This window comes from Pelodiscus sinensis, chromosome 2 (assembly GCF_049634645.1).
Source record: "Pelodiscus sinensis isolate JC-2024 chromosome 2, ASM4963464v1, whole genome shotgun sequence".
Taxonomy (NCBI): Eukaryota; Metazoa; Chordata; order Testudines; family Trionychidae; genus Pelodiscus; species Pelodiscus sinensis.
In genome coordinates this window covers 224,538,705-224,563,860 of record NC_134712.1, presented here as the reverse complement: position 1 = coordinate 224,563,860, position 25,156 = coordinate 224,538,705, and the positions used below count along the sequence as shown (strand labels likewise).

At 43.2% G+C, this 25,156-nt stretch overlaps 1 protein-coding gene across 3 annotated transcripts in view; it reads left to right on the top strand.

Moving 5' to 3' along the window:
• ARHGAP21 (Rho GTPase activating protein 21) overlaps positions 1 to 25,156 on the top strand; it is a 195,043-nt gene that overhangs the window by 108,027 nt on the left and 61,860 nt on the right. For all 3 annotated transcript variants that reach the window (XM_075922534.1, XM_014569653.3, XM_014569652.3), the window contains exons 4-6: positions 8,845 to 8,937; positions 13,906 to 13,984; positions 15,849 to 15,903. In XM_075922534.1, coding sequence (XP_075778649.1) covers positions 8,845 to 8,937; positions 13,906 to 13,984; positions 15,849 to 15,903 — 227 coding nt within the window. The remainder of the gene's footprint in view (positions 1 to 8,844; positions 8,938 to 13,905; positions 13,985 to 15,848; positions 15,904 to 25,156) is intronic.

Genomic DNA, 25,156 nt, shown 5'->3' with positions numbered 1-25,156 from the left:
GGGATGTCACTGTGAAGACTCGCTGCCTCGACATCTGGAGGCTCCTGGTCCTTCTAGGCACCGGCTGAGCTCGATGCGGCCTAGAAGTCCGATACAGGAGGGCGCTCTTCATGCAGTCAGGCCGTCAAACCCTGAGAGTTTCGACGCTGCGAGGGAGCTAATTGAGCTCTCCTCCTTGCCCATCTCTTCCCCAGCACTGGAGTCGGCACCAAGACAGGGCAGACATGCAGCGCAGATGAATCTTCTGTCCTCAGCTTTGGTGACCTTGTCAGCACTGGGAAACTCTCTGGCACTGGGGGCCTTGTCGGCACCAAGTACATATGGGTAAATGGTGGCCTTGGTGGCACCAGTAACTATGGCGGCACCAGTGGCCTTGGCGGCACCAGCGGCCTTGTCAGCACCAGAGGTCTTGGTGACACCGGTAGTGCCATCAGTGTAGGAAGTTCTGCCACCTTTGGCTCTGGGCCAGTCAGTACCATGAAATGGTACAGACTAGCATGCAGCAGCGGCACCGCCTCAGGGTGTGCCTGGGGCTTTCCCACCTGCTGCAATGAGGCCGCCTTCTCCAGTGCATCGAGGCAAACCTGATTCAATGGCTTGGCACTGGTCTCAACACCTCTCCCAGGCTCCCTCGAAGGCAATGCCTTTGTCTGCGTCCAACTATTCATCGGAATCTGACGTAGAATCAGTATAATCTGGGACATCCTCACACAGGTCCTCTCCTTGGCACCGATCCCACTCACGGCACCAGTCCCAACATCAGGGATACCAACCTCACCAAACGTGGCTGCCCCTAATCCAACTGCAGTAGCTATTCTTGATGTCCTGGGCCTACCACCAAATGCAGGGTACAGCACCATTTACTCAGGGTTCTGTCTAGTCTCAATCCAGAGGCACACTGTCAGTGGCCCCTTTGTCTAGAGTCCCGGCCTCGGAGTATGTAGGTAGCCCTCAGAGGGACCAGTCGCATCCCCAGGCAGAGGGTCAGGGAGCGCAGGACTAACCACAGTCCCTGGCAACCTCCCAGGTGTCAGATCCAATCCAAGACCAGCCAATGGTAAGAGAGTCCTTGTCGTCCTCTCCGGACGAGGCCCTGGCTGACCCAACTCCATCTTTGGATGCTAGAGCCCACCAGGACCTGCTATGGTGTCTAGCAGCCAATTTGGGGTTGCAGGCAGAACTAGTCAATGAAGACTCAGACCCCACGATTGACATTTTGTCGGCAGATGCACCATCGAGGCTGGCACTGCCACTCAATAAGACTGTTTCTAAATTTACCACCAATCTATGGCAGACGCCAGCATCCCATCTCGCCTACTCAGAAAGAAGTAGAGAGGTGCTATTTTGTCCCCCAGACTATATTTGAACGTTTATACTCCCATCTGGCCCCAGACTCACTCGTAGTCCAGGCGGAAGGGAAAAAGGAGAGGCTGGGTCAGCCAGGACCTACCCCCAAAAAGCAGGGAGCTGAAAAAACTGGACCTGCTGTGTAGGGAGGCATATGCCACTGGAAGCCAACCAACAAGCAATGTTAAGCAGGTATGCATATAATACCTGGATGGCAGTGGATAAATTTAAAGAATGCCTGCCACAAGACTCCCACCAGAAGTTTGCAGCACTGACAGAGGAAGATAGGATTATATCCCATACAGGGTTGCAGGTGGTGCTAGATAGGACACTTAGCTGCACGCACAATGGCTCCAAGTGTCGTGATGTGCCATGGGTCCTGGCTGCAAGTTTCTGGCATACCTCCTGAGGTGCAGAACACACTGCAGAACTTGCCGTTTGAGGGAAAAGATCACTTCTCCCAAACATACGGATGCCAGGCTGCATAGTGTAAAGGACTCCAGGGCTACGCTTAGATCCCTGGGAATCCACACACTGGACACGCAGAGGCAGTTCAACCCCAGACCACAGGGCAGGTCCCCCATCAGGGCTATAGGCCTGATCAAACAAGGTGCAGGCCTCGAAACGCCGGCAACAGTAATTCCAATGGACACAACAGGAGGCGTAGGTATCGTTTGGGCTCAGAAAGGGGAGGAGGACCACCCCCTCCTCAGCAACCCAAGTCCTCATTTTGAAGATACACACAAGGACAGAGTACCAGTTCCCGTGTTTGACCGCCCCCCCCCCCCCTTTGGGACAGGCTCTCCCACTTTTACCAGGCTTGCGCCCAGATTACAACCCATAGATGGGTCCTTGGCCTAGAGGCAGTGGGATATTCCAACCCCTTCCCTTGTTTGTCATTCTCCCATCCTCATCCCTTTTCAGGGACCCCTCTCATGAGCATCTTTTGAATTAAGAGGTAGTGTCGCTTCTCCAGCAAGGGGAGGTGCACTGGCTTCCTCAAGAATTCAAGGGAAGGTGATTCTATTCCTGGTACTTCCTTATCCCCAAAGCAAAGGGAGGCCTCAGGCCTATTTTGGACCTAAGGGATCTCAACGCCCTCGTACCAAAAGCAAAGTTCGAGATGGTCACATTGGTGTCTATTATTCCCTCCCTGGAAATGGGGGACTGGTATGCTGCCCTCGACTTGAAAGACGCGTATTTTCTTATTTCTATAAGGCTGCCCACAGGAGGGTTCTCAGGTTTACTGTGGGGCAGGAACACTTCTAGTTTTCAGTCCTCCCTTTCAGACTGTCTATGGCACCAAAGGTATTCATGAAGTGCATGACCGCAGTAGCTGCCTTCCTGAGGAGGCTGCAGAATCCAGGTGTTCCCCTATCTGAAGGATTGACTCATCGGGGCTGCTCCAAGGAGCAGGTGTTACATCACATAGACCTTATCAGAGATCTGTTCAGCAGGATGGGTCTCCTAATAAACTAGGAGAAATCTATCCTAGTACCCACTCAAGTTATAGAATTTGTGGGAGCTTGCTTGGACTCGACCTACAGCCAAAACTGTTTCTAGCTATGATCCTCATCATACAGGGCCTCATAGCCTCTTCAATCACAACAACAAGAAATTGCATGAAGGTGCTCGGTCACGTGGCAGCTTGCACCTATATGGTCAGAGACTCCAGATTGAGGCTCAGACCATTACAGATATGGTTAGCCCGGGTGTTCAACCAGGCACGGGCATGTTGGGACTTGCTCCTCACACTTCCTCAAAATGTCATCCGGTCCCTCGAGTGGTGGACACGAGAGGATGGTGGTACGTGCGGCAGTGCCTTTTGTGAACCCGAGCTCAGTAGTGCAGCTTGTCACCGATGCATCGAATATGGGATGGGGAGTGCATCTGAGTGAGCAATGGACCCGAGGTATGTGCCCAGGGAGCAGGTATGTGCCCAGGGAGCAGGACCCCAGGGAGCAGGATCTTCACGTAAATGTCAGGGAGCTCAGGGCGGCCAGACTAGCCTGCACATGGTGGTCTCAGTCCTGACGGACAACACAGCAGCAGTGTTTTATATCAACTGACAGGGTGGAGCTCGCTCCTCTCCCCTGTGTCTAGAAGCCCTACTCCTTTGGGAGTTCTATATAGCCCACTACATTCACGTGGAGGCCATGTACCTACCAGGGAACAAGAATGTCTTGGCGGATACTCTCAGCCGTACTTTCACAACACACGAGTGGTCCCTAAAGATCAAGATACTAGAGGAGATCTTCCAAATGTGGGCTTGTCCCCAATGGGATCTATTTGCCTCTCTCAGGAACAGGAAAGTGTCCGCTATTTTCCTTGACATGAGAGGTGGGGGGGGGGGGGCAAGAGCCATAGCCCTCCTCCCTCCCCATAGTGCCAATCGTAATCTCCCAGGAACTGGGGGATGGATGGCTATGCCACCCGAACCTGCCATCACTCCACCTGGCGGTGTGGTATATCCATGGCTGACAGAAGTGGAGCAGGAGTGCTCGGAAGAAGTTGAGAGAGACCTTTTGGGAAGCAGGAAACCCTCTGTTAAGTCAGCTTACTCGGCCAAGTGGAGGCAATTTTCTGAATGACATTACAGAAGGGAGTGCAATCCTTGTGGACACCCATCCCACTGATTTTAGACTATCTCTTGCACTTGTGGCTGTCGGGTTTCTCTGTGTCCTCCCTTAGAGTCCATCAGGCAGCTATAACAGCCTAACTCCGCTACCCCACTGAAGTTTATGAAAAAGACTGTTTTACACTTTTCTGAAAGCCATCAGATTTCTGGTTACTCTAACCATCAGGTACTAAGCTTCAAAGCTTTTGCCCTTTTGCTAGGAGTCCTGTCCTCTCTTCGTGCATCTTTCACTCTTGAGGATGACAGCTTTCATAGTTACTTCTTGATTAATGCAATTACAGAAGGGAATCATCAGAGAGAGGGCTTTTCTATGATACCAAAGGCCGTTTCTGTGGAAACTTTAGTAATGACCTGGTATTCTACTAGGAGTACTGCACTGAAGTGTTGTCAGGGTTAATATTGGGGAAGTGGGAGGCTGTATTCTGGATTAATTGAAGGCCCCTCCCCTCTTTTATCAGGTATATGGTCATACCTAGGAATAATGAATGGCAGTAAACCATCTGGCTGGTTACAAAAATGTAGATTGCAATGACTAAGTCACCTGGTAGGACAGAATATGAGCTTCTAGCCAGTCTCTGGGTATGTCTACACTACAAAGTTAGTTCGAACTAACGGACGTTAGTTCGAACTAACGTTCATAGGCGCTACACTAGCGCTCCGCTAGTTCGAATTTAAATCGAACTAGTGGAGCGCTTAGTTCGAACTAGGAAAACCTCATTTTACGAGGATTAAGCCTAGTTCGAACTAGCTAGTTCGAATTAAAGGGTGTGTAGCCCCTTAATTCAAACTAGTGGGAGGCTAGCCCTCCCCAGGTTTCCCTGGTGGCCACTCTGGCCAACACCAGGGAAACTCTATGCCCCCCTCCCGGCCCCGGACCCCTTAAAGGGGCACGGGCTGGCTACGGTGCCCGTGCCAGGTGCAAGCCTGCCAGCACCCAGCCAGCAGACCCTGCACCTGGCACAGCACAGAGCTACCCACCCGATGTCCCCCAGCCCACCCCCTCTTCCCGGGACCAGGCTAGCGGCTCCCGGGAGCTTGCCCGGGACCGCAAGAGGCGGGCACCTTCCTGGGCTAGTGCAGACATCGTGGACCTCGTCCACGATCTCCGCACTAGGCACAGGAAAGTGGCCATCTAGGGCAGGAGAGCTGCCAGCCTGGCCACCCAGGAGCAGGTGTGCATGAAAATCAAGGGGGTCCACTGAGACCCCCGACCCTGAGCCCTGAGCTTACAATGGCCGTCCTGGGTCAGACCAAAGGTCCATCTAGCCCAGTAGCCTGTCTGCCGACAGCGGCCAACCCTAGGGACCCTGGAGGGGATGGACCGAAGACAGTGACCAAGCCATTTGTCTCGTGCCATCCCTCTCCAGCCTTCCACAAACTTTGGGCAGGGACACCACTCCTACCCCCTGGCTAAGACTACTCCATGGACCCAACCTCCATGACTTGATCTCACTTCCCTTTAAACTCTGTTCCAGTTCCAGCCTTCACAGCCTCCTGCAGCAAGGAGTTCCGCAGGTTAACTATTTGCTTTGTGAAGAACAACAACTTTCTCTTACTAGTTTGAAGCCTGCTACCCATTCCTTTCCTTTGGTGTCCTCTAGTCCTTCTTTCTGGGAACTCATGGAGAACTTTTCTGAATACACCCTCTCCACCCAACCCCTGCTTTTAGAGACCTCTATCCTATCCCCGCTCCATCTCCTCTTTTCGAAGCTGAACAGTCCCAGTCTCTGTAGCCTCTCTTCATCTGGGACCTGTTCCCAACCCCTGATCATGTTAATTGCCCTCCCCTCTTCCAGCCTTTCTCTTCCCCTCTTCCACCTCCTTTTCCCAGTCTCCCCCAGTTTTGTTCAATAAAGACAGAGTCAATGTTGGAAGAAACGTTATCTTTATTTTGTACATCAATAAGAAGGGGGGCTAGGGAAGGGTAAGAGGAAGGAGGTGAGGGAGGAATGGGGTACGTGCCCCCGATGGGGAGGACTGGGCTGGCTCTGCGGGCTTTTGGGGTGGAAGCTCTCCTGCAGCCCCCCAATTGCCCCCTCTCACCAGATGGCAGCCTGCGGCAAGTGCAGCTGGTCTGATGGCCGAGTGTTGTGATGTGCCCAGTGTGGGTACTCCGGGCAATCCAAGCCAGGACTGCTTTGCAAGCGGGGCACCCCTGAGAACTGTCTGTCCGGGGTGGGGGTCGGGACCCTTTAAGCGCAGCCCTCGGCTAGCCTGAGACAGCATCTCCACGCTCTAAGTCCTCCTCTGATGCCCTGCCGGCACTGCTTCCGGCCATCCTTAAGCCTGGTTCAGGGTTCACTTAATGTGGACATGCTAGTTCGAATTAGCAAAACGCTAATTCGAACTAGTTTTTTAGTCTGGATCCATTAGTTCGAATTAGCTTAGTTCGAATTAACTAATTCGAACTAAGTTAGTTCGAATTAACGTTGTAGTGTAGACATACCCTCTGATAGAAGTAAGCATTTTCATAGTTGTAGTTGCGTGAAACTGGTAGCAGGAAGGAGTTCGGCACCCCATGCTGGTTTTATGATTTAGGGACAGACTCCATGAATAGATGGTGAAATATGGTAGGTCTTCAGAATGTTTCCCCCCTTTTTATAATATCACTTCCAACTTGCTCAGGTTCACTTTCCTGCCCTGGGTTGATACAGGCAGGCATTGGCATAGATGGTAGGTGATTCTGTTGTCAAAAGAGGTGAATAAAATATTAAAATTAAGATCTGTAAATTGCTGGCATTTTACAATGCCATCTCTCTGTTCACACGATAAACATAATTTTGATTTTAAAAAGGATCAGAGAAGAGAATGGATTGGAGAATGGGAATTTTCTGGGAGTGCTGTGAGGAGGGAGGAACATTTACTCACCATGACTCTCTAAGAACATTCTGAAAGGAAGGAATAAAACAGGTGCAGTGCTTTCCCATTTCCTGATTTGAGGGACCCAGGATGTTGGGAGGTGGTGGAGACTACTCTGCTAGATTCTTAATTTTCTTGCTCAAAATGGGAGTTTGGCTGCTGAGCAGTAGTTGACCATCTGAGTCAAGAGAAGGTTTAAAAATACGATATTGTTATACTCTAATCAAAGGTGCCCTCATCAAAGGTGGTATTTGATGATCTTTACCAATAAAAGTGCCAGATGTTCCAGATGCATCTTTCCAAAGTGATCATAGGTCTGTATGATGGGGTGTGTCAGCCCGATAGGCCCCCCGAGGGAGGTCTCAAGGTTCTACTACATCCTGTCCCCAAAAAAGAAGCAGTAGAACTTAGTCTTTCAAGTGGCCTAGGGAGGCTGCACAGGAAGCCGCTAATGAAAGGGAAGCTGCAGAGAGCAGCCAGTCTAGGCCTAGCAGGCCCATGCAAAAGGGAACTGCAGTACAGGAGGGAGTTTCTATTTCAACCCAGTAGAGCTAGTGGGGACGAGGAGGAGAGGGGAGGGCAATAGGAGGGGTGACAGTTGCACAGGCCCCAGCCCTGCTCATGTTTTTCTGACTCCAGTTGCCAAGGGCCGGCAGCCCTTGTGTCTTCACCTCATAGTTATCTGTGAGTGGCTGCCCCACCTATGGGCTGGGGATATGCAGCCCACATCTTTAAGATGCAAGACAGGAACAGTACAGCATCTGCTTTTTTGTTTGTTTTTTGCCTTCTGATGCTGCTTGACGGATAACTTCTGGTTTCACATGGTGTCTTGTAACTCTGGTGTTTCTTGGAGGCTCTACTTCATCCCTTTTCACAGAACCAAATTTCTTCACTGTTCCTGGCTATTTAAGGTTGTATGATGGTTCTATCACATACAATTGTAACTACTTTTCACTGGGAGTTCAGGGTGCTCAGCTGTTTGCAGAATTGAGCCATTGGACTTGTTTGTTTGTACGCTGTCGGACAAATGCAGAGGCAAGTCTAAGGTGATGTAATGTACTATACTTCATTCTAACTTTTGATATGCTATGCTTAAGACACTCTACTTACAGATGTAACTGACACTACACTCCATCTCCTTATTTTAATTTATACATGCTAACCACTGTTTCCTGCTACACTATTCTGGACCTAGTATGGCTAATACACTTCGACTTGAAGGACCAGATGCAAAGCAGTGTGTTAGAATGGAAGATACGGGTTATTCATGTATGTCAGTGTGCAGGGTGAGAAAGCAAGGGTATTATAAATTTCACTGATTTAGACTTCCTTAAACAAACCTGTGAATGTCTCACTCAGTCTATGAAAGTGTAGTAAATGTACAGTTTTGTACACATACCTGCTATGATTAACCTTGATATGCTTTTTGAACCTCCATCAAAACCAAATTTTCAAATAAGTTTGCTCAGCTTGTCCTGGGGGAGCTATGAGTTGCTGTTAATAATTTGGGTGGGAAGGGAGTTGGTGCTCTCAGGAGCCTAAAAATGAAGAGATGCCTCATTTTTTTCAAGTTACAGGACTGTAATTGTGATTGTCATTTCAGATAGTGTGGTTTCATAAACCTGCCAGATGGGAATCTGGGAAACAAGAGATGGCCCTTATTGAATGCCATGGCCACTTGTATGAGAATGGAATACTGATGAGATGAAAAAGTAAAGCTGAAAAGTGTCTGTTTTCTAATATGTTCATGTGCTACAGTTTTGTAACTACAGCTTTACACAGATAGTTCTAAAGATCTTCCATCTAGCCAAAAGAGAAAATGGTTTTAAATAGAACAGATGTTAGTGCGGTGTTTGCCAAATGAAATAAGAGATCATTTGGATCCTAATATTTTATATGTAGATAAATGTCATGATTAAGTTTTTTCTGAATGGTTTTTGCAATTCAGCATCATAATGCAGCTTAATAAAATGCCTTTCAAAACGTATGCTTTTCTTTAGGGAAGCAAAGAAACAGACTGGAACCGATGGATACCATATTTGTTAAACAGGTTAAAGAAGGTGGACCTGCTTTTGAAGCTGGATTATGCACAGGTGCTGTTCATTTATAGTTACTAATTTAATAAAAACAAAACTATGCGTTTTTTGCAGTCTGGTCTTTCATTTGGATTATTATACTTTTTGGAGCATGATATTTTTCAGAATAAAGATGGAATTAAATATTTGCAAGACTGAAAAGGATAAAATCAGTACAGAGAATATTTTATTTTCATACTTATAAAAAGCTTTTAGAAACCAAGATGGGGGAAAGAATCACACACACACACACACACACACACACACACACACACACACACACACACACACACACACACACACACACACACACACACACACACACAAAATAAGTTACCTGACTGCTTATCATCTTACTATCTGATTAGCTCATGTTGCAATTTCTCTTCCAAAACTTTAGATTGAAATGTATTGTTTTGGCTGTATCTCAGAAATCACCTTCTAAAGCTCTCAGAATTATTAGCCATTTAGATTGCTCTGCTTCTGACACAATCACTTTATTTATAGCGGGCATCCCATTTTTTGAACCCAACTTTTCTTGAGTTGTTCCATTCATACAACCATAGAACAATAGAATTGGAAGGGACCTTGAGAGGTCATTGAGTCCTGTCCCCTGCCCTCATAGCAGGACCCACTACCACCTTTAGACCATCCTTGATAGATGTCTGTCTAACCTGCTCTCAGATATCTCTAGAAATGGAAATTCTACAACCTCCCTAGGCAATTTATTCTAGTGTTTAACTACCCTGACAATTAGGAATTTTTTCCTAATGTCCAACCTAAACCTCTCTTGCTGCAGTTTAAGCCCATTGCTTTTTGTCCTATCTTCAGAGGCTAAGGAAAACAATTTTTCTTTCTCCTCCTTGTGGCACCCTTTTAGATACCTGAAAACTGCTATCATGTCCTCTCTCTGTTCTCCTTTCCAAACAAACTAAGCCAAATTCTTTCAGCCTTCCTTCATAGATCATGTTCTCTAGATCTTTAATCATTCTTGTTGCCCTTTCTGGACCTTCTCCAGTTTCTCCACATCTTTCTTGAAATATGGTGCCCAGAACTGGACACAATACTCCAATTGAGACCTAATCAGCACAGAGTAGAGCAGAAGAATGATCGCTCGTGTCTTGCTCACAACACTCCTGTTAATGCATCCCAGAATCATGTTTGCTTTTTTTGCAACAGTGTCACACTGTTGACTCATATTTAGCTTGTGGTCCACTCTGACCTCTAGATCCCGTTCTGCAGAACTCCTTACTAGACAGTCACTTCTCATTCTGTATGTGAGAGACTGATTGTTCCTTCCTAAGTGAAGCACTTTGCATTTGTCCATATTAAACTTCATCCTATTTCCCTCAGACCATTTATCCAGATCATTCTGAACCATGACCCTGTCCTCTAAAGCAGTTGCAACCCCTCCAAGCTTTGTATAATCTGCAAACATAATAAGTGTATTCTCTATGCCAATATCTAAATCGTTGATGAAGTTATTGAACAGAACCGGTCCCAAAACAGACCCCTGCGGAACCCCACTTGTTATGCCCTTCCAGCAAGTTTGTGAACTGTTAATAACAACTCTTTGAGAGCGGATATCCAGCCAGTTATGCATCCACCTTCTAGTAGCTCCATCGAAGTTGCATTTGCCTAGTTTATTGAGAAGAATATCATGCAAGACCGTTTGATGTCTTACTAAAGTCTAGGTATACCACGTCTACCCCATCTTCCTTACACACAAGACTCATTATCCTATCAAGGAAAGCTATTGGATTGGTTTGACATGATTTGTTCTTTAAAAATCTATGCTGGCTGTTACCTATCACCTTATTATCTTCCAGGTGTTTGCAGAAGAATTCTTTAATTACTTGCTCCATTACCACCTAATGCAACTTATGGTTTTGTTTTATGGTTACACTAAAGAGTTAAAACATATTAGATTTCAAAATGAACTTAAATAGTTTTCATTATTTTGTCAGTTCATATTTCATTGCTGCAAGACATTTATTTTGTATTATTAAATGCCTCATTCATGGTGTGGATAGAGATACCTTATTTGTCAGTGAATCAGTAGCCTAGAAAAACCAAATGTGTCTCACTGTATTATAAAGAGATGTTGTGGTCATTTTGTAAATTTGAATAAAATAATATCTGAACTGCAAAATGGTTTAGTTTAACCATTTGCCATAGCTTTATGCACTCTTGTACTCATAAGTCTAATTTGACTGGTGCTGAGCAGGTCTAACTCCCTATGTTTCACATTTAAACTGTTTTACATCAGAGATCATATCTAAGAATCTCAAACATGATATTTGAAACATGGTTAAAAGCAATTATGATATCTATAACTGCAGTGGGCCTGATTCCTCCATGCTTTGGCTCTTATGTACTTATGCAAAGTAGGTATAAGACACTTGTCAGAACAGCATTTTGCATTCATCTCAATCAAGGCAGGAGAGAATTGGTATCAATGTGTTTGGCTTGATTTCACAACATTGCCAAAAGTAGGTTGTCATTGGATAACTGTCAGAACAAGCTTTCACCTGCTGCTGTTTATCTTTTTCCACAATAAACACACCCTCTCCTTCCATCTTTCTATCTGCAACAGAGCAAAGATTCTTCCACCTTAGTCTTCCTTCAGTTACTTCATTTCCGAGGCTGTTTCTGTTCTGAGTGCCACTTAAACTTCCAGACAATTTCTTTTCTGATTCACTGGACACTTGCTCTGGGCTGACCCACATCATTTCTGCTGGTTCCTAGTCTGAGAGCAGATTTGAATATCAGGGGAAGAGAAATAAAAACACCAGAGGAAGGCAAGTGATCTGAGGCAATCTAAGGATGCTCATAATTACGCAATATTCCTAAGAAAAAACAGGAAGTATCAAATAAGTAGGTAAAGTTTGAAGCTATAATTAAAAAAAAAATCAGTTCTCATTTTCAGTGTCAGAGGAAAGTATATAATAGTATTTAAAAGAAGCCCTGCAATATGGCTGAACTTTTTAGAATGGGATTTAAAACTTATAAGTAGCTCTTGGCCTAAATAATAATTTTTTATCGGCAAATTATTTTTGTAGTTTGAGAATGATTTAACTTTCCAGACTAAATTGTGGTTTCAGAAAAATCCAGCTTTTCAGTGGAATTAAGTAGGAAATTCACAATGATTTACATACATACATACATGGAGTTTCTTTCAACAAGCCAAGATTACTCATTGGTCATGTGGATTACCAGGAGCCAAGAAGTTAGGAAAATAATCAGCTGAAACAAGGGTATAAATGAAGTGTTTACTATGGAGTGAAATTTTGCTGATGTGCTGAAAGCACATGTAGAGTCTCAACCAGTAAAAAGAGGCACAATAGGTCCAATTCTGGGTTTTGGAACCCAGAGAGGTGACATCTTCATGTGGAACTCTGTACAGGTTGGCCCTCTCTAGTCCGGCACCCTCGGAACCTGACCAGTTCCAAACCAGAAAATTTACCAAACCACAGGAGTCAATATTGTCTAGCAGCACTACCAACACTTCTTCTGCTTCCTGGGCTCTTAGAAGACATTTAGGCATAAATTAGAGCTAAATAAAAGCACAGAATACTGAGAGCCCAGAGTGGTGGCTATAAACAAACTATGGGACACTGGGAAACTTCATCACACCTATGATAAGTGGACATCTGGCTAACTAAAATCATGCTGGACCATGGATGTTGCCAGACTAGAGAGGTTCAAAGTGTACTCCGCAAGTTGCCCATCAGCAAAGAGAGGCGATCACTCTTCAGAAGTTATGATTCCAAAGAGTCTCCAGTGAATCTGTAGGTAGTTAATCACTTCTTGGGATATTTGTATAGCCATGATTCAACCTAAGAAAAATTTCTGTTCTCCCTGTCTGTTACTAGAAGCGTAAAGCTTTCTTTTTTCATGTTTTAAAGATTCTTAAGTGTTATCCTTCCTTAAACATTTTTATTTTTTTCTTCTTTTGAGAGAAGTCAAAGAAGTGCACAAGATTTCTTCATAATTCCTACCTTGTGTAGGAGAGCATAGCCTATTTTGCCTTTTATCTTAAATTGCATCTATCCATATTGAGTGAGACACGATCGTAATCAATCGGACACAACAAAACTACTTGGGAAAGCTCAAAGAAACTACAGTTCAATTTTATATTTGATGTAGGTGGCATAGAATTACTTACTGTATCATGTGAATTGATAGTTTGATCATCAAAAAGGTTAAAGTATCAAAAGAGTGATGCTAACACTTTAAAGAACAGAACAGCTTTGGAAACATCCTCCCTTATTGTAATCACTGCTATCTTGTAGAACAAAAGAAAATTGCAGTGCCTGTTGAAAGGACAGAGGTGCTTATGTAACTCTCTTACCTTCTGGGTGTGATGTATTGTCATATCTAGTGTCACTGAGACCACTTACAGAGAGAATGAGTCTGTTTTACACCTTTAGCTGAGAAACAGCTGGATTTTAGCTCATGGTAGAGGTTCCTGTACAGTACTAAACTCCAGAGATCTGAGGTTCAGTTCCGCCTGTCAGGGATACACTGCTGCTTGAGATGTTTTAAATCTAAAATTACCTATTTTTGAAGTCTCTAAACAAAAGTACAAACACTTTAAACTAACACATTTCAATTTAGAGAAGTATGCATCAAAAGTCGTTTTGGAGGCCAAATTCTTAAACTAGTCTCTTATGTTGTTTATGCCTACTTGTGTGTGTTAAGAGCATTTGTATGAGCAAATGAGATGTTTAACGGGTGTGATTAGGGAGCATAGAATTAAGTACCACATCTAAAATTTTCCTGACAAATTTTCAGTTTTTGTATTTTATATACACATAAAGAAATCTTAAATAGCAAAGAATGTGCTTGTAATTTGTTTTTAAAGCAAGCTAAACTTTTCATTGTTAGTGAAGTATATTGAAAAATGAATAGAGAAGTATACAGAGCGCTGGAATAGAAACACATATGATGTATGTTTAACTTTCTGCTTATTTTCCCCCATAGGTGACAGAATTGTAAAAGTTAATGGAGAGAGTGTTATTGGGAAGACATATTCCCAAGTGATTGGTTTAATTCAGAACAGGTAAGATATTTATAAATGTAGTCAATTTTGAGTGCTAGTTCAATACACTGGTGCTTGAGAGGGATGAGTATGTGATTCTACAAAGGTGTGTGTGTGTGTGTGTGTGTGTGTGTGTGTGTGTGTGTGTGTGTATATGTGTGTGTGTGTGTGTGTGTGTGTGTGTGTGTGTGTATATATATATATATATATATATATATATATATATATATATATATATATATATATATATAGTGTACTCCCTCCCATCCCCATACATAGTAATTGCTGGACTGGAAAAGTGCCATGGTCCATCTAATCTAGTAGTTATCTTTAACGGTGGCCTATCCCAGATGCTTTAGAAGAAGAGGAATGGAATAAATAGTACTATGTAGCACTTTAAAGACTAACAAGATGGTTTAATAGGTGATGAGCTTTCGTGGGCCAGACCCACTTCCTCAGATCAAATAGTGGAAGATCTGAGGAAGTGGTTCTGGCCCACGAAAGCTCATCACCTATTAAACCATCTTGTTAGTCTTTAAAGTGCTACATAGTCCTGTTTTTTGTTTCAGCTACATCAGACTAACATGGCTACATTTCTATCGGAATAAATAGTGTAATACTCTGCCCCTCCATAAAGGTCTTTTTCTAATCCCTAATAGTTGGAGATTGATTTAAACAATGAATATGAGGTTCTATGTCTTGTCAAAATTTTTGTTAGGATTAATTTATAACTCTGGATCTTATTATATACAGTGATTTTTGTGGCTGTGTTGATCCCAGAATATTAGAATGACAAGGTGAGTGAGTCTGGAGAATAGCTCTATGTAAACTCAAAAACTCTCACCAATAGAAGCTGGTACAATAAAAGATACTACCCCACCTTGTGTCTCTAATCCTTTGAATCTTGTTAAATTCTTAGCCTCAGTTACATTGTGAAACTCATTGACACAGAATCTAGCAGTGTAGGAAAAAGGATTTAATTTATCAATATTTAAAGTGCCATATTTTATTTCCATTGACTAGCCCCTTATTTTTATGTTATCAGGTAAGGCTAATGGCATAGTAGGAAGCTGCATGTCAAATTTGGTGATACTGGCTCTTATAGTTTAAGAGTTTTTGACAAACAGACTACGGGTACGTCTAGACTACGTGCCTCTGTCGCCAGAGGCATGTAGATTAGGCTACCAGACATAGGAAAATGAAGCAACGATTTACTAATCGCCGCTTCATTTAAATTTACATGGCTGCCGCGCTGGGATGAGGTATACCTGGGTGGTCGACAAATACCTCTGATGTCAACACCCGCGCGTCCAGACTATCGTGCTGAGCCGACAAACAGCTGATCAGCTGTTTGTCAGCTCAGCGCGGCAGCCGTGTAAATTTAAATGAAGCGGCGATTATTTAAATCGCCGCTTCATTTTCCTATGTCTGGTAGCCTAATCTACATGCCTCTGGCGACAGAGGCATGTAGTCTAGACATACCCTAGGACAGATGAACTGACGGATGCATATTTGTAAAATATATAGTCAGATTCCTTTGCTTTGTTTGGTGTAGTATTGAAGCAAGAATATTTAATTATGTTGAATTGGTGTGGTTTAATATATTGTATGTACAAACAAAGCTTCATAAGGTAAATTAATATGAAAGGGGGAAAAAAAGAAAAAATGAATTTATTGGTCATGCTATAATAAATTGCCATTATGATTTCATTTCTAGTGTGAAGAGACTTATTTGAAGGTCATGTATTAACTTTTAATGAGTGATGGAAAAAGTTCTGACATGGAGTGACAAGTATACCATATCTTAACTAGTGTCCTCATTCTTATCCTAACAGAACATAAAATCTCTTTTCCAAAATTGTGAATAATATATTTTGTGTTTCAGTGACTGCATATTGGAACTTAGTGTTATGCCTAAGGATGAAGACATTCTTCAACTGGTATGTTGTGTTTCTGAAAAATGAAAATAAGATATATTTTTGAACAATGTATGCTGTTCGTTGAATACCTTAAATTTGTGAACATTTGCTATTAGGAAGTAGTTGGAATCTAAACATTTATTTTTCTGTTACTCCTTAACTCCCACTCTGCTTGCTCATTATTCTTGGAAATCTCAGGATCGGAAAGCATCGGTAGCTAGAGAGGAGAAAAATAGCTCAATTTGTAACATTTTTATAGTATATAAATACTGAAGCTATATTAAAGAGATTTTTAGAAAGCATGAGACGGACATTTACAGTCATCTGAGTAGGTTTAATTTACGTTTCTTAACAATATGTAACTTGAGAGAGCAGGTTTTTTTTAAAGTCCCTTTTTGGACATAGGACTTTTGTAGGTGTCACAGAATATAAGTGAATCTAAGTTTAAATGGTGTTCCGTGTGGTCAGAGAAACAAGCCAAGAAGATGAAAAGATGGAATGTCTTCAGCAATGAAGACATTAAATTATGATAATATGGACGGGGGGGTTGGCTTTGTGGACCGAGGGAGGGTGCGGAATGAATTTTGCGGATTATGTTGTGTGGTAATAGTGGAAAGATTTTTTTAAAAAGGCCTAAATTAGCGCACAACGCCCAGGTTATGTCCTGAATGACTGGGAGAACGGTGGTGCTGTCCACAGCAATACTGAAGGTTGGAAATGGGGCAGAGGTCCAGCCCGAAGTTGAGCTGTCTATTTAAACTCAACATAGGGGAAAAACTGGACATCTGTGCAGAGATTCAAGACAGGTTAAGAGACTCAAAAGAACAAGAATGGATGAATCATACAACAGGCACATTCCACAGAATTCAATTTATCTGTTTTAGGTAACTTAAATCTTAAATGTTGCCCATAAGTCATGTTCATTTAATTTCATTTTACATTTGCTAGTGCAAGGATGGATAAAGAAGTTCTTTCCAAAACATGTGAAGTATACAGTTGCATTAAGATTTCACTTTTAAACCAGAGGATACTTCATAACATAATATAAAACCTATAGCAAAGGGCTTTAAAATTGAAATAACAGCAAGTATTTATATACTACAACCTGTGCCACTATAATGAATTTTGACTTAATTGTTGCTATTGGAGAGGAGTTTAAATTTTTTTTTAATTGGTGTTTTAATCTTTAGATGTAAGTGTTCAGCTAATAGTTTCTTGAGGCTTAACTTCTAACCAAGAAACATGAACATTAGATTCTATGTCTCTGATTACTGTGTTCTGTAACAATTTATCAGTTAACTTTCTTGTACAGTTATTATCAAAATTATCTCTGATTAGCAAAGACTTGTGTAACATGCTGCTGGGAATACTCTCATCTGTGAACTACTACACAATATTAGCTTTCATATGAGCCCCTATCCCAGGCCGTATTTTCTACAGATATTATTGCAATATTATATGTAGGGTGTGACCCAGGGCGCCTAGCTTCATGACTGGGAACACATTTAATATAGCTTATAATAACATAGGAAGTTATCTTGATTCTTTGATGGTTTTCTTTGTGTGACATAACCCAGCTCCATTTATTGTTCTGAGTCTGAAAAAAATCTTGTCAAGTGTTGAGTATGTAAAATTTAGTTTAGTTAGTCACAGTTGGCTCCCAGAGAGAACAATCTGAGAATCCCTGTTATTCCCCATATCTTTACTGTGATCACCTAAACTTATTGGGCCAGATATCCTGCCAGGATAGAAGAGCTAAGTGAGGCTTTTTACAAATCCATCAACACAACCCAAGCCTGTCTTTTTCTGGTATCCTTCACCCTGACACTTCCGATATGCAGCATTGCCTTTGTAGGGGTCTCGGACTATCATCATGAGAGTTATAGTGTGACTCCATAACCTTGGTATCTCTGCAGAGACAGTCAACATCCAATAACTGGTTAGGCCAGTTAGGAGTCTAAAATATCCTCTTGCCCTTAAAATCACTTCCTTTCACATCATAGTTGAAGCATGTTTATAGTATGATTGTTCAAGCCTTTTGACCATGTTATATTCAGTGTAGTAGATAGTTTAGTGGGATAGTACTGGGGCTCCAGGACTATCAGTACTGCACATCATTTACCAGAGCCCTTACTAGAGAAGCTTCTTTTCCCTTGCTCCAGGTGCTAAGGCTGAACATGTTGTGTATGGAGGAGGGGGAAAGGCACTCTTGAATGATGGATAGTAATAAAAAGATGTGGATGCATTGGAGAGAGAGAGTCCAGTGGAGGGCAACAAAAATTACTTTGGGCTGGAGCATATGACTTATGAGCAAAAGCTGAGGGATTTGGGTTTATACAGAAGAAGAATGGGGGGGGGGGGGGGGTTGATAGCAGCCTTCAAGTACCTGAAGAAGGGGTTCCAAAGAGAATGGAGAAAAGCTGTTCTCAGTGGTGATAGATAACAGAATGAGGAACAATAATCTCAAGTTGCAGTGGGGAGGTCTAAGTTGGATATTACGAAAAACTATTTCACCAGTCGGGTGGTGAAGTACTGGAATGGGTTACCTAGGGATGTGATGGAATCTCCACCCCTAAAGGTTTTTAAGTCCCGGGTTGACCAAGCCCTGGCTGGGATGATTTAGTTGGGATTGGTCCTGCTTTTAGCAGGGGTTGAACTCAGTGACCTCCTGAGGTCTCTTCCAACACTTGGATTTTAAGATTAGTTGATAATTTCAAGAAGTTTCATTGTTGTAACTTTGTCATTTGAATTAGGTTCCTAAAATCAATTATGTTAAAGAGATGGTTCTTTTGCACCAGCTTCCAGGTTCAGTGAAGGACTCCCCAGAGCAGTGGTCCTCAACCTTTCGGGGCTGCCGGGCGCCCAGAGGCGGGGCCACTCATGTGCTGGGCACCCAGCTGTTACACGCCCAGGGGTGGGACCACCCATACGCCGCATGTCTAGGGCTGGAACAGCCCATGCACTGCATGCCCAGGGCTGGCGCCACTCCTGTGTCGTGCGCCCAGGAGCCGGCAGCACCCATGCGCTGCACACCTGCGGCCGGCGCCATTCCTGTGCTGCGTGCTCGGGGGCGGGGACGCCCATACGCCGTGCACCCAGGAGCCAGCAGCGCCCATGCACCACTGGCCCTGGGCACTCGGTGGGCGCACAGAAATGGCCCGGCGGGCGCCATGGCGCCCGCGGGCACCACGTTGGGGACCACTGCCCCAGAGCAAGGCATTCTAGGGATAAGAGCATAGTCTTTAAGAATAACAGAACAAAATGGAACTTTCTTTCCGTTGTCTGTGGAATACTTTTTAGAGTTGAGAATCTGCATTGCATTTCTGACTCCTAAGAACTGTATTGGATGCTGTTAAGTAACCTATTTAAGTTGTGTCAAATCAGACTTTATAGTTAAAATACAAAGTAAAGTTCAACTTCAGAATACAGATTCTCTAAATTTTTTCCTTACTGCCCACAAAGAGAAAGAGTTGGCTTTTTGCTTTGTTGTAGTTAATCAATACATCCATGATTAGGGTTGCCAGATGGTTTAAACAAAAATACCAACCCCCCACCCCCCCCAAAAAAAAACACCAGGGAAAAAATTCTGTTGGGGGGGGGGAATGGGGGAGGGAGGAAGACCAACGTTGCAGAGAATAAATACATAAATAAAAGCATCATGGCCCCTTTATGAAATGCTTTTGAGGTGTTTTTTGGCCTTAACAGGCTGCCCACCATCTTGTCTCCCTGCTACGGGCCAGACAGCTTCCCTGCGGAACCCGGTAAACACACGGGATTTTTGCCTCCTGGCTGGGAAAAAATCAGAAAATACCGGACGTTTTAGGTGTCTGGTATTTTCTGAAATTTTTTTACCAAATAGGAGACGAAAATACCGGACTGTCAGTGTCAATACCGGACACCTGGCAACCCTATCCATGATGTAGATCTTCAGGTGACATTGTTTTCTTGCATCAGAAGCCAATGTAAACCTTTTTAAATTAAACATATATTTTGTACGAAGTCTCAGAATTAATGGTTGACAGTGGTAGTTAATTGATAAAAGGTTTATCTATCTTGGGGGTCATCAAAGAAGCCTCTGCGGGCTAGGGATGTAATAGTGTAGTCAATTAACTGATTAGCAAAAGCTTATAGGTTAATGCTATAGACTACATGCATTTCCCTCTTCCCCCCTCCCTACCAGTAAATTTTTTAGCAGACTGGCCAGCAGCCTGGCTCAGTACTGGCTTACAACAAGTCCAGGACCTACCCCTGCTGCGGCTCTGCATTTCAAGTGTATTAAGAGACAGGCGGGCAGGCAGCCCAGCTCCGTTCTGCCTTGCGCAGGGTCCTGGAGCTCAGACCCCTCCTAGACGGGGACTGCTGCCACCCCACACTGCTGCCTCTTTCTCAGAAGCAGCAGCACAGGGTGACGGCAGCTGGTCGGCGACAGCAGCTGGTTTTTAAACTGGCTTCCCTCACAGACCAGCTCCCACTTGGCACCCTGCACTGCTGCCTCTGATACAGTGGCTGCCGGCCCACTCCCAGGAACTATAGAATAGTCGACTGATAAAATTTCATGAGGCTACTTGACTATTCAGTTAACCAATATACCAATATTTAACATCCTTGTTGTGGGCCAGATCTGGCCTGCAGCCACCCTGCCACTAACCCACTCCCAGGCCAATCAAGCGTTCCATCTCCCCTCCCTGCCAGTGGTGCGTGGCATCAGTGGGAATCATCAGCTGTTTTAAAACAGCCAGTGGTTCTCTCTCTAGCTGCCACGCACCCCTGGCAGGGCAGAGACAGGCGGCAAGAGACTTTGTGCACTTCCCCAACGCCAGGCCCTGATTGGCCCGAGGGGCAGGACCGGCCCTGTTGCCTGCTGATGCCAGGCTAGAGCAGTGGTCCTCCCCCTTCTGCAGGCAGGAGCTGCTCCAGCCCAGCCTTATCCATGACAGGCCTGGACACGTCACAGGCAGTGGTTGCTCCGGGTGACTGGAGCAGCCCCTGTGTGTGATGCACCCGGGCCCACTGCAGACAGGGGCCGCTCTGGGCTTCTGGAGCAGCCCCTCCCTGCATGATGCGCAGGCCTGCTATGGGACTGGAGCAGCCACATGCCTGAAGCAGGTGGGGAGCTACTTGAGCTTCCACTGGATAAGTTAACTCAGACTAGTAAGCATCACCCGTTAAGGGTGACACTTACTGGTTAATCAGTTAACCTTTCATATCCCTCTGTGGTAAGCATTAGGGTGCTTGGCAGTCTCATCAATGTGGGAAGGACGGATTACTGGGGTAAATATAAGAATATGTCACTGTTTTTCTGTCCTTTGAATGCTATTTTATGAACATTATTTTAAGTCTTCATAAACGTCCATGATAGTGTGTGAATATAGACTTTTCATTACATTTATTCCCTGAAAACAGGACTCTGAAGAATCCATTCACCGGTAGCACTTAGGAAGTTTTCAAATGCAAGCGTTATTTCTGTTGCGTGTTTCCCTTTCCTTATTTAAAAAGGGAATTAAGGGTGAAATACTGGCCCTACTATAATCTATTGCAAATCTTTCATTGACTGGGAGGGTGAGCAGGAAACAGTTTTTCCCATCTGTGACAGGGTACCTTCCCGTTAGAATGACACCTCCTCCTGGTCACTCTGAAAAATAATTCTCAAAGTTGACATCCCCTTCCCACAGTTGGACATCGTTTCTCTCTCTTTCTCTCTCCTTTCTTCTCAGGAAACCCCCTCTCCCCCTCCATGAGCTGTATCCTCTTTGACTTGGCCTTCTGGGCAGGTAACTGTATTTTCCCCTTCTGGGGTAGTTTTTTCCAGAGTCTTTGCTCAGCAAACTTAGGAGGTTTTCCCTTTCACTTGCCTCATCGTGCTAGTGGATGATAGAGCAATCCCGATACCCCCTCAAGTCTGAGTTCTGGCCTAGGGACCTCTAGTAGGCAGCCAGGGTCCATTCCCTTCTAGACCTTCCTGCCTTTCCTTGATCCCTTTCATTACCATCTGGTACTCTTCCTCTCTGGGCTTGTAAACTTTCCAACTCTCTCCTTCTGGGGAGTAACTGCTGACCACCTGTCTTTGTATCCTCCAAACACTCCTCCTTTCTCCTAGAGAGTAATTGTAGCCTATTTCCTAGCTTTATAAATCTGGACCAGCTTGAATTGAGTTGGGATTGCTTAGCCACTTGATTCCCTTCAGTGGTGACCTGTTAGATTAATTAACATCCTTCTCAATCTACATTAACCCCTTCAGAGCAAGTGTGGGGTGAACCTCGTCACACTAGCATGTAGAATTTTCAACATTTAAAAAACTGTTCCCCCTCAGGACAGAATTCAAAATTTCTTGGTTTGAAACAGTCAAAATACTTTGATAATTTTCAAACATTTCTTTGTTTTTTACTTTTTGTGAGCTTAAATGTAAAAAATTGTTCTAAACCAAAAATCTACTAAAGAAAGAAAGAAAGGTGAGATGGAACCTTTCAATAATTTCAAAACTTTAGGGGAAAAAAAATAAATTAGATTTCTCAGAACAAAACAACTCCTCTCAGCCTTTTCACATGAACAAATTTAGATTTGTCAATGTAACATTTAAACAAAAAAGTCAATTTATTCCTGAACAGCTTCATGACTTTCAATGGGACAAGATTTCTAGTCTTCATTGCTATTTTTAATCTTTCTTCCAAATATGAACTGAATGAAAATCGCTGAAATTTGTTTCTTAGTCAAAAGAAATTTTCTGAAGCCTTGTCTAATACTGGTAGCTCTTTTCAGGCTTTTTCAAAATTTAAAACTGCAAGAAAGATTGAGGGAATGCCTCTCGAGTTTTGTGGTAGAGTCCTCTGGCTTTGGAAAATTTGGTAGACCTTTCTGGCTTATGAATGAGGGAAGTGACCTGGGTAGAAGTTAAGTAATTTGTGTGTGAAAATGTATATGGAAGAGTAGAGGGAAAGATGGAATAAGTTTAAAAAAAAAAGTGAGGGAGAGCTATGAGTATTTTGTTCTGAAGGAAAAACTGAGACACTGCAAAAATAGACAAGGAGATAAAACACATCATGTGGACACAGGAAAAAGCGGCATACTCTATGGCCAATGTTCTTTCTAAATTTTCCAACACATGTGGAACAAATTTTGTAATGTGCACTAATATGGAAATAGTGTGTGACACCTCGCCTCCATATTGTTGCACATAACAATTCATGTGGTGGGGAGTGGGGATGTGGATTGGAGTGCAGGGGTATAAGGACTCTATCTGAAGTTGTGGGTCTGGGGGGAAAGATTGGGGATTAGGGCATATGGGCTTGGCAGAGAGTTGGTGTGGTGAATGGTAGCTCTAGTTGGGGATGTAGGTTCTGGGGTGGAGCAAGGGATGAGGAGTTTGGGGTGCAGGATATCCTGGGACTATGATGGGGAGAAAGGACTTCCTACAGCAGCTCCTGGGCTGTGGAGGAGAGGTGCCTCTACCCCTCATGGCAGTTCTGTGGCTGAGTTCAGGCCTGTGGGATAAGCACATCGAACGGGACTGAGAGGGTGGTGCCCCTCCCTGGGCTGTCACTGGATGCAAGCAGGGCCGGGTTCTTTGCGCCCCTGTACAGCACTTAATAGGTTGCTGGGCGACCGCACCACTTATAGGAAACAGTCTGAGGTGGAGGCAAAGAAGAAAGATACAGATAACAAAGTAGGAAAATATAAATATTGATTAAACAGGGAAAAGAAGGCATAACTAAAGCAAGACACATCTAACATGTTACCTTCTATATAATTCATTAAACAGAAAACTGAGAACATATGACACATTCAAATCCTTGTTTTTAGTCACTTAAAATTTATTAACTCTTCCAGACTGTAATTTTCTAGATTGGTCCTTTGTTGTGGCATGTTTGAACTTCAGTTGTTGACCTGCTTTTTAAAAAAGTGGAGTTTTTGTAACTAAAAAAATTGTGTAGCATCAAAATAGCTTGGGAAGAAAGCTACAATATAGCATAAAATAGTCCTTATTGAAAAGAACTTTTTGAGCATTTTAGGAAATATAATTTTTATTTGATTTAGCTGAGAGCCTTGGAAAATTCATGCTGTACATATAGTACTATTGGTTTATGATTTTAAGATTTTAAAGACCTGAGGCAAAGGGAAAAAATGTAATTTACGCTTGTGCAAATATTATCTGTGTAGTGTAAAATATCGTAGATATGTAGTGAATGATTTAAGGCTTTATGAAAAGTCCTACCACCTACTCATATCTTCTGAATTATAAGATGCACTTCTCAGAAGGCTTGTGGAAGGGAGGTTCACATGTGAACTTCCTATGGGAAGCAAGAGAAGAGAATCCCTCTTAAGGACTTCAAGGCACATGGGATAGTCTATAAAGGTGTTAGTGATTTATTTATTTATTTATTTATTTATTTATTGTCCAAACAGTTCCACAACTTCATTATACTGTTGCCTCTTCTTTAATTAAATGATTCAATTTTAGATTGTATCTTTTTAATTTGATATATGAAATGTTTTGCTGTATTTGGGTTTTCTATCCTGGGAAATTTTATTTGAAAACTTCTATCCTAGTATATTTTATTTTAAGTGCATATAGAGAATAGTAAGTTTGCACAGTTCACCATTAAACAGTCAGGAAGTGATAATGTTTAGATTTTACTTGCAGCTTCAGTTCTGTCTCCTTGCAATAGGCTTCAGGCACCTGTTCACATGCAGTACAATAAATCATTCTTACACAATATACTGTAACAGAGTAGCAGTTAAAAGTTACTTTCATATATATACCACTTAATTTTGAAGCAAGTTAATTTGAAAGTTAATTGCCTCTAGTGGAAGGAAGGCTTTGCAAAATTAAAAAAAAAAATGTATAAAAGTCTGCAGAATAAACTAACAATGAATTCCTTAAATAAAATTAATAATGTGAATAACCCATATGTGGGATTTTCAGTCACACCTAAAGAAATTAGGAGCATAAGTCCAACTGAATTTTATTTAAGTTGACAAACATATACTGTACTGTCGAAACAGTGAAAATAATGTAATTATGCAAAAATGACAAATATTAATCTGAAAAGGAGCTGTTCTGTTGAGTGGATAAAGAGGAAGAGATCCAGAGGCCCAAATATAAGTGTTTTTGTGGTCATTGGTGTAGGGAGAAGAGATCTAGGAAAGACCGGAAGACGGTAAATAACTGTATAGAGAGAGAAAACAGCTTCTTTGAAAGCAGCAATGAAGCCAGATGCAGTTTTGGATGCTGGCTTCTGTGTAACAATTCAGCAGAATCTAGAGGAAGTGGAATCGG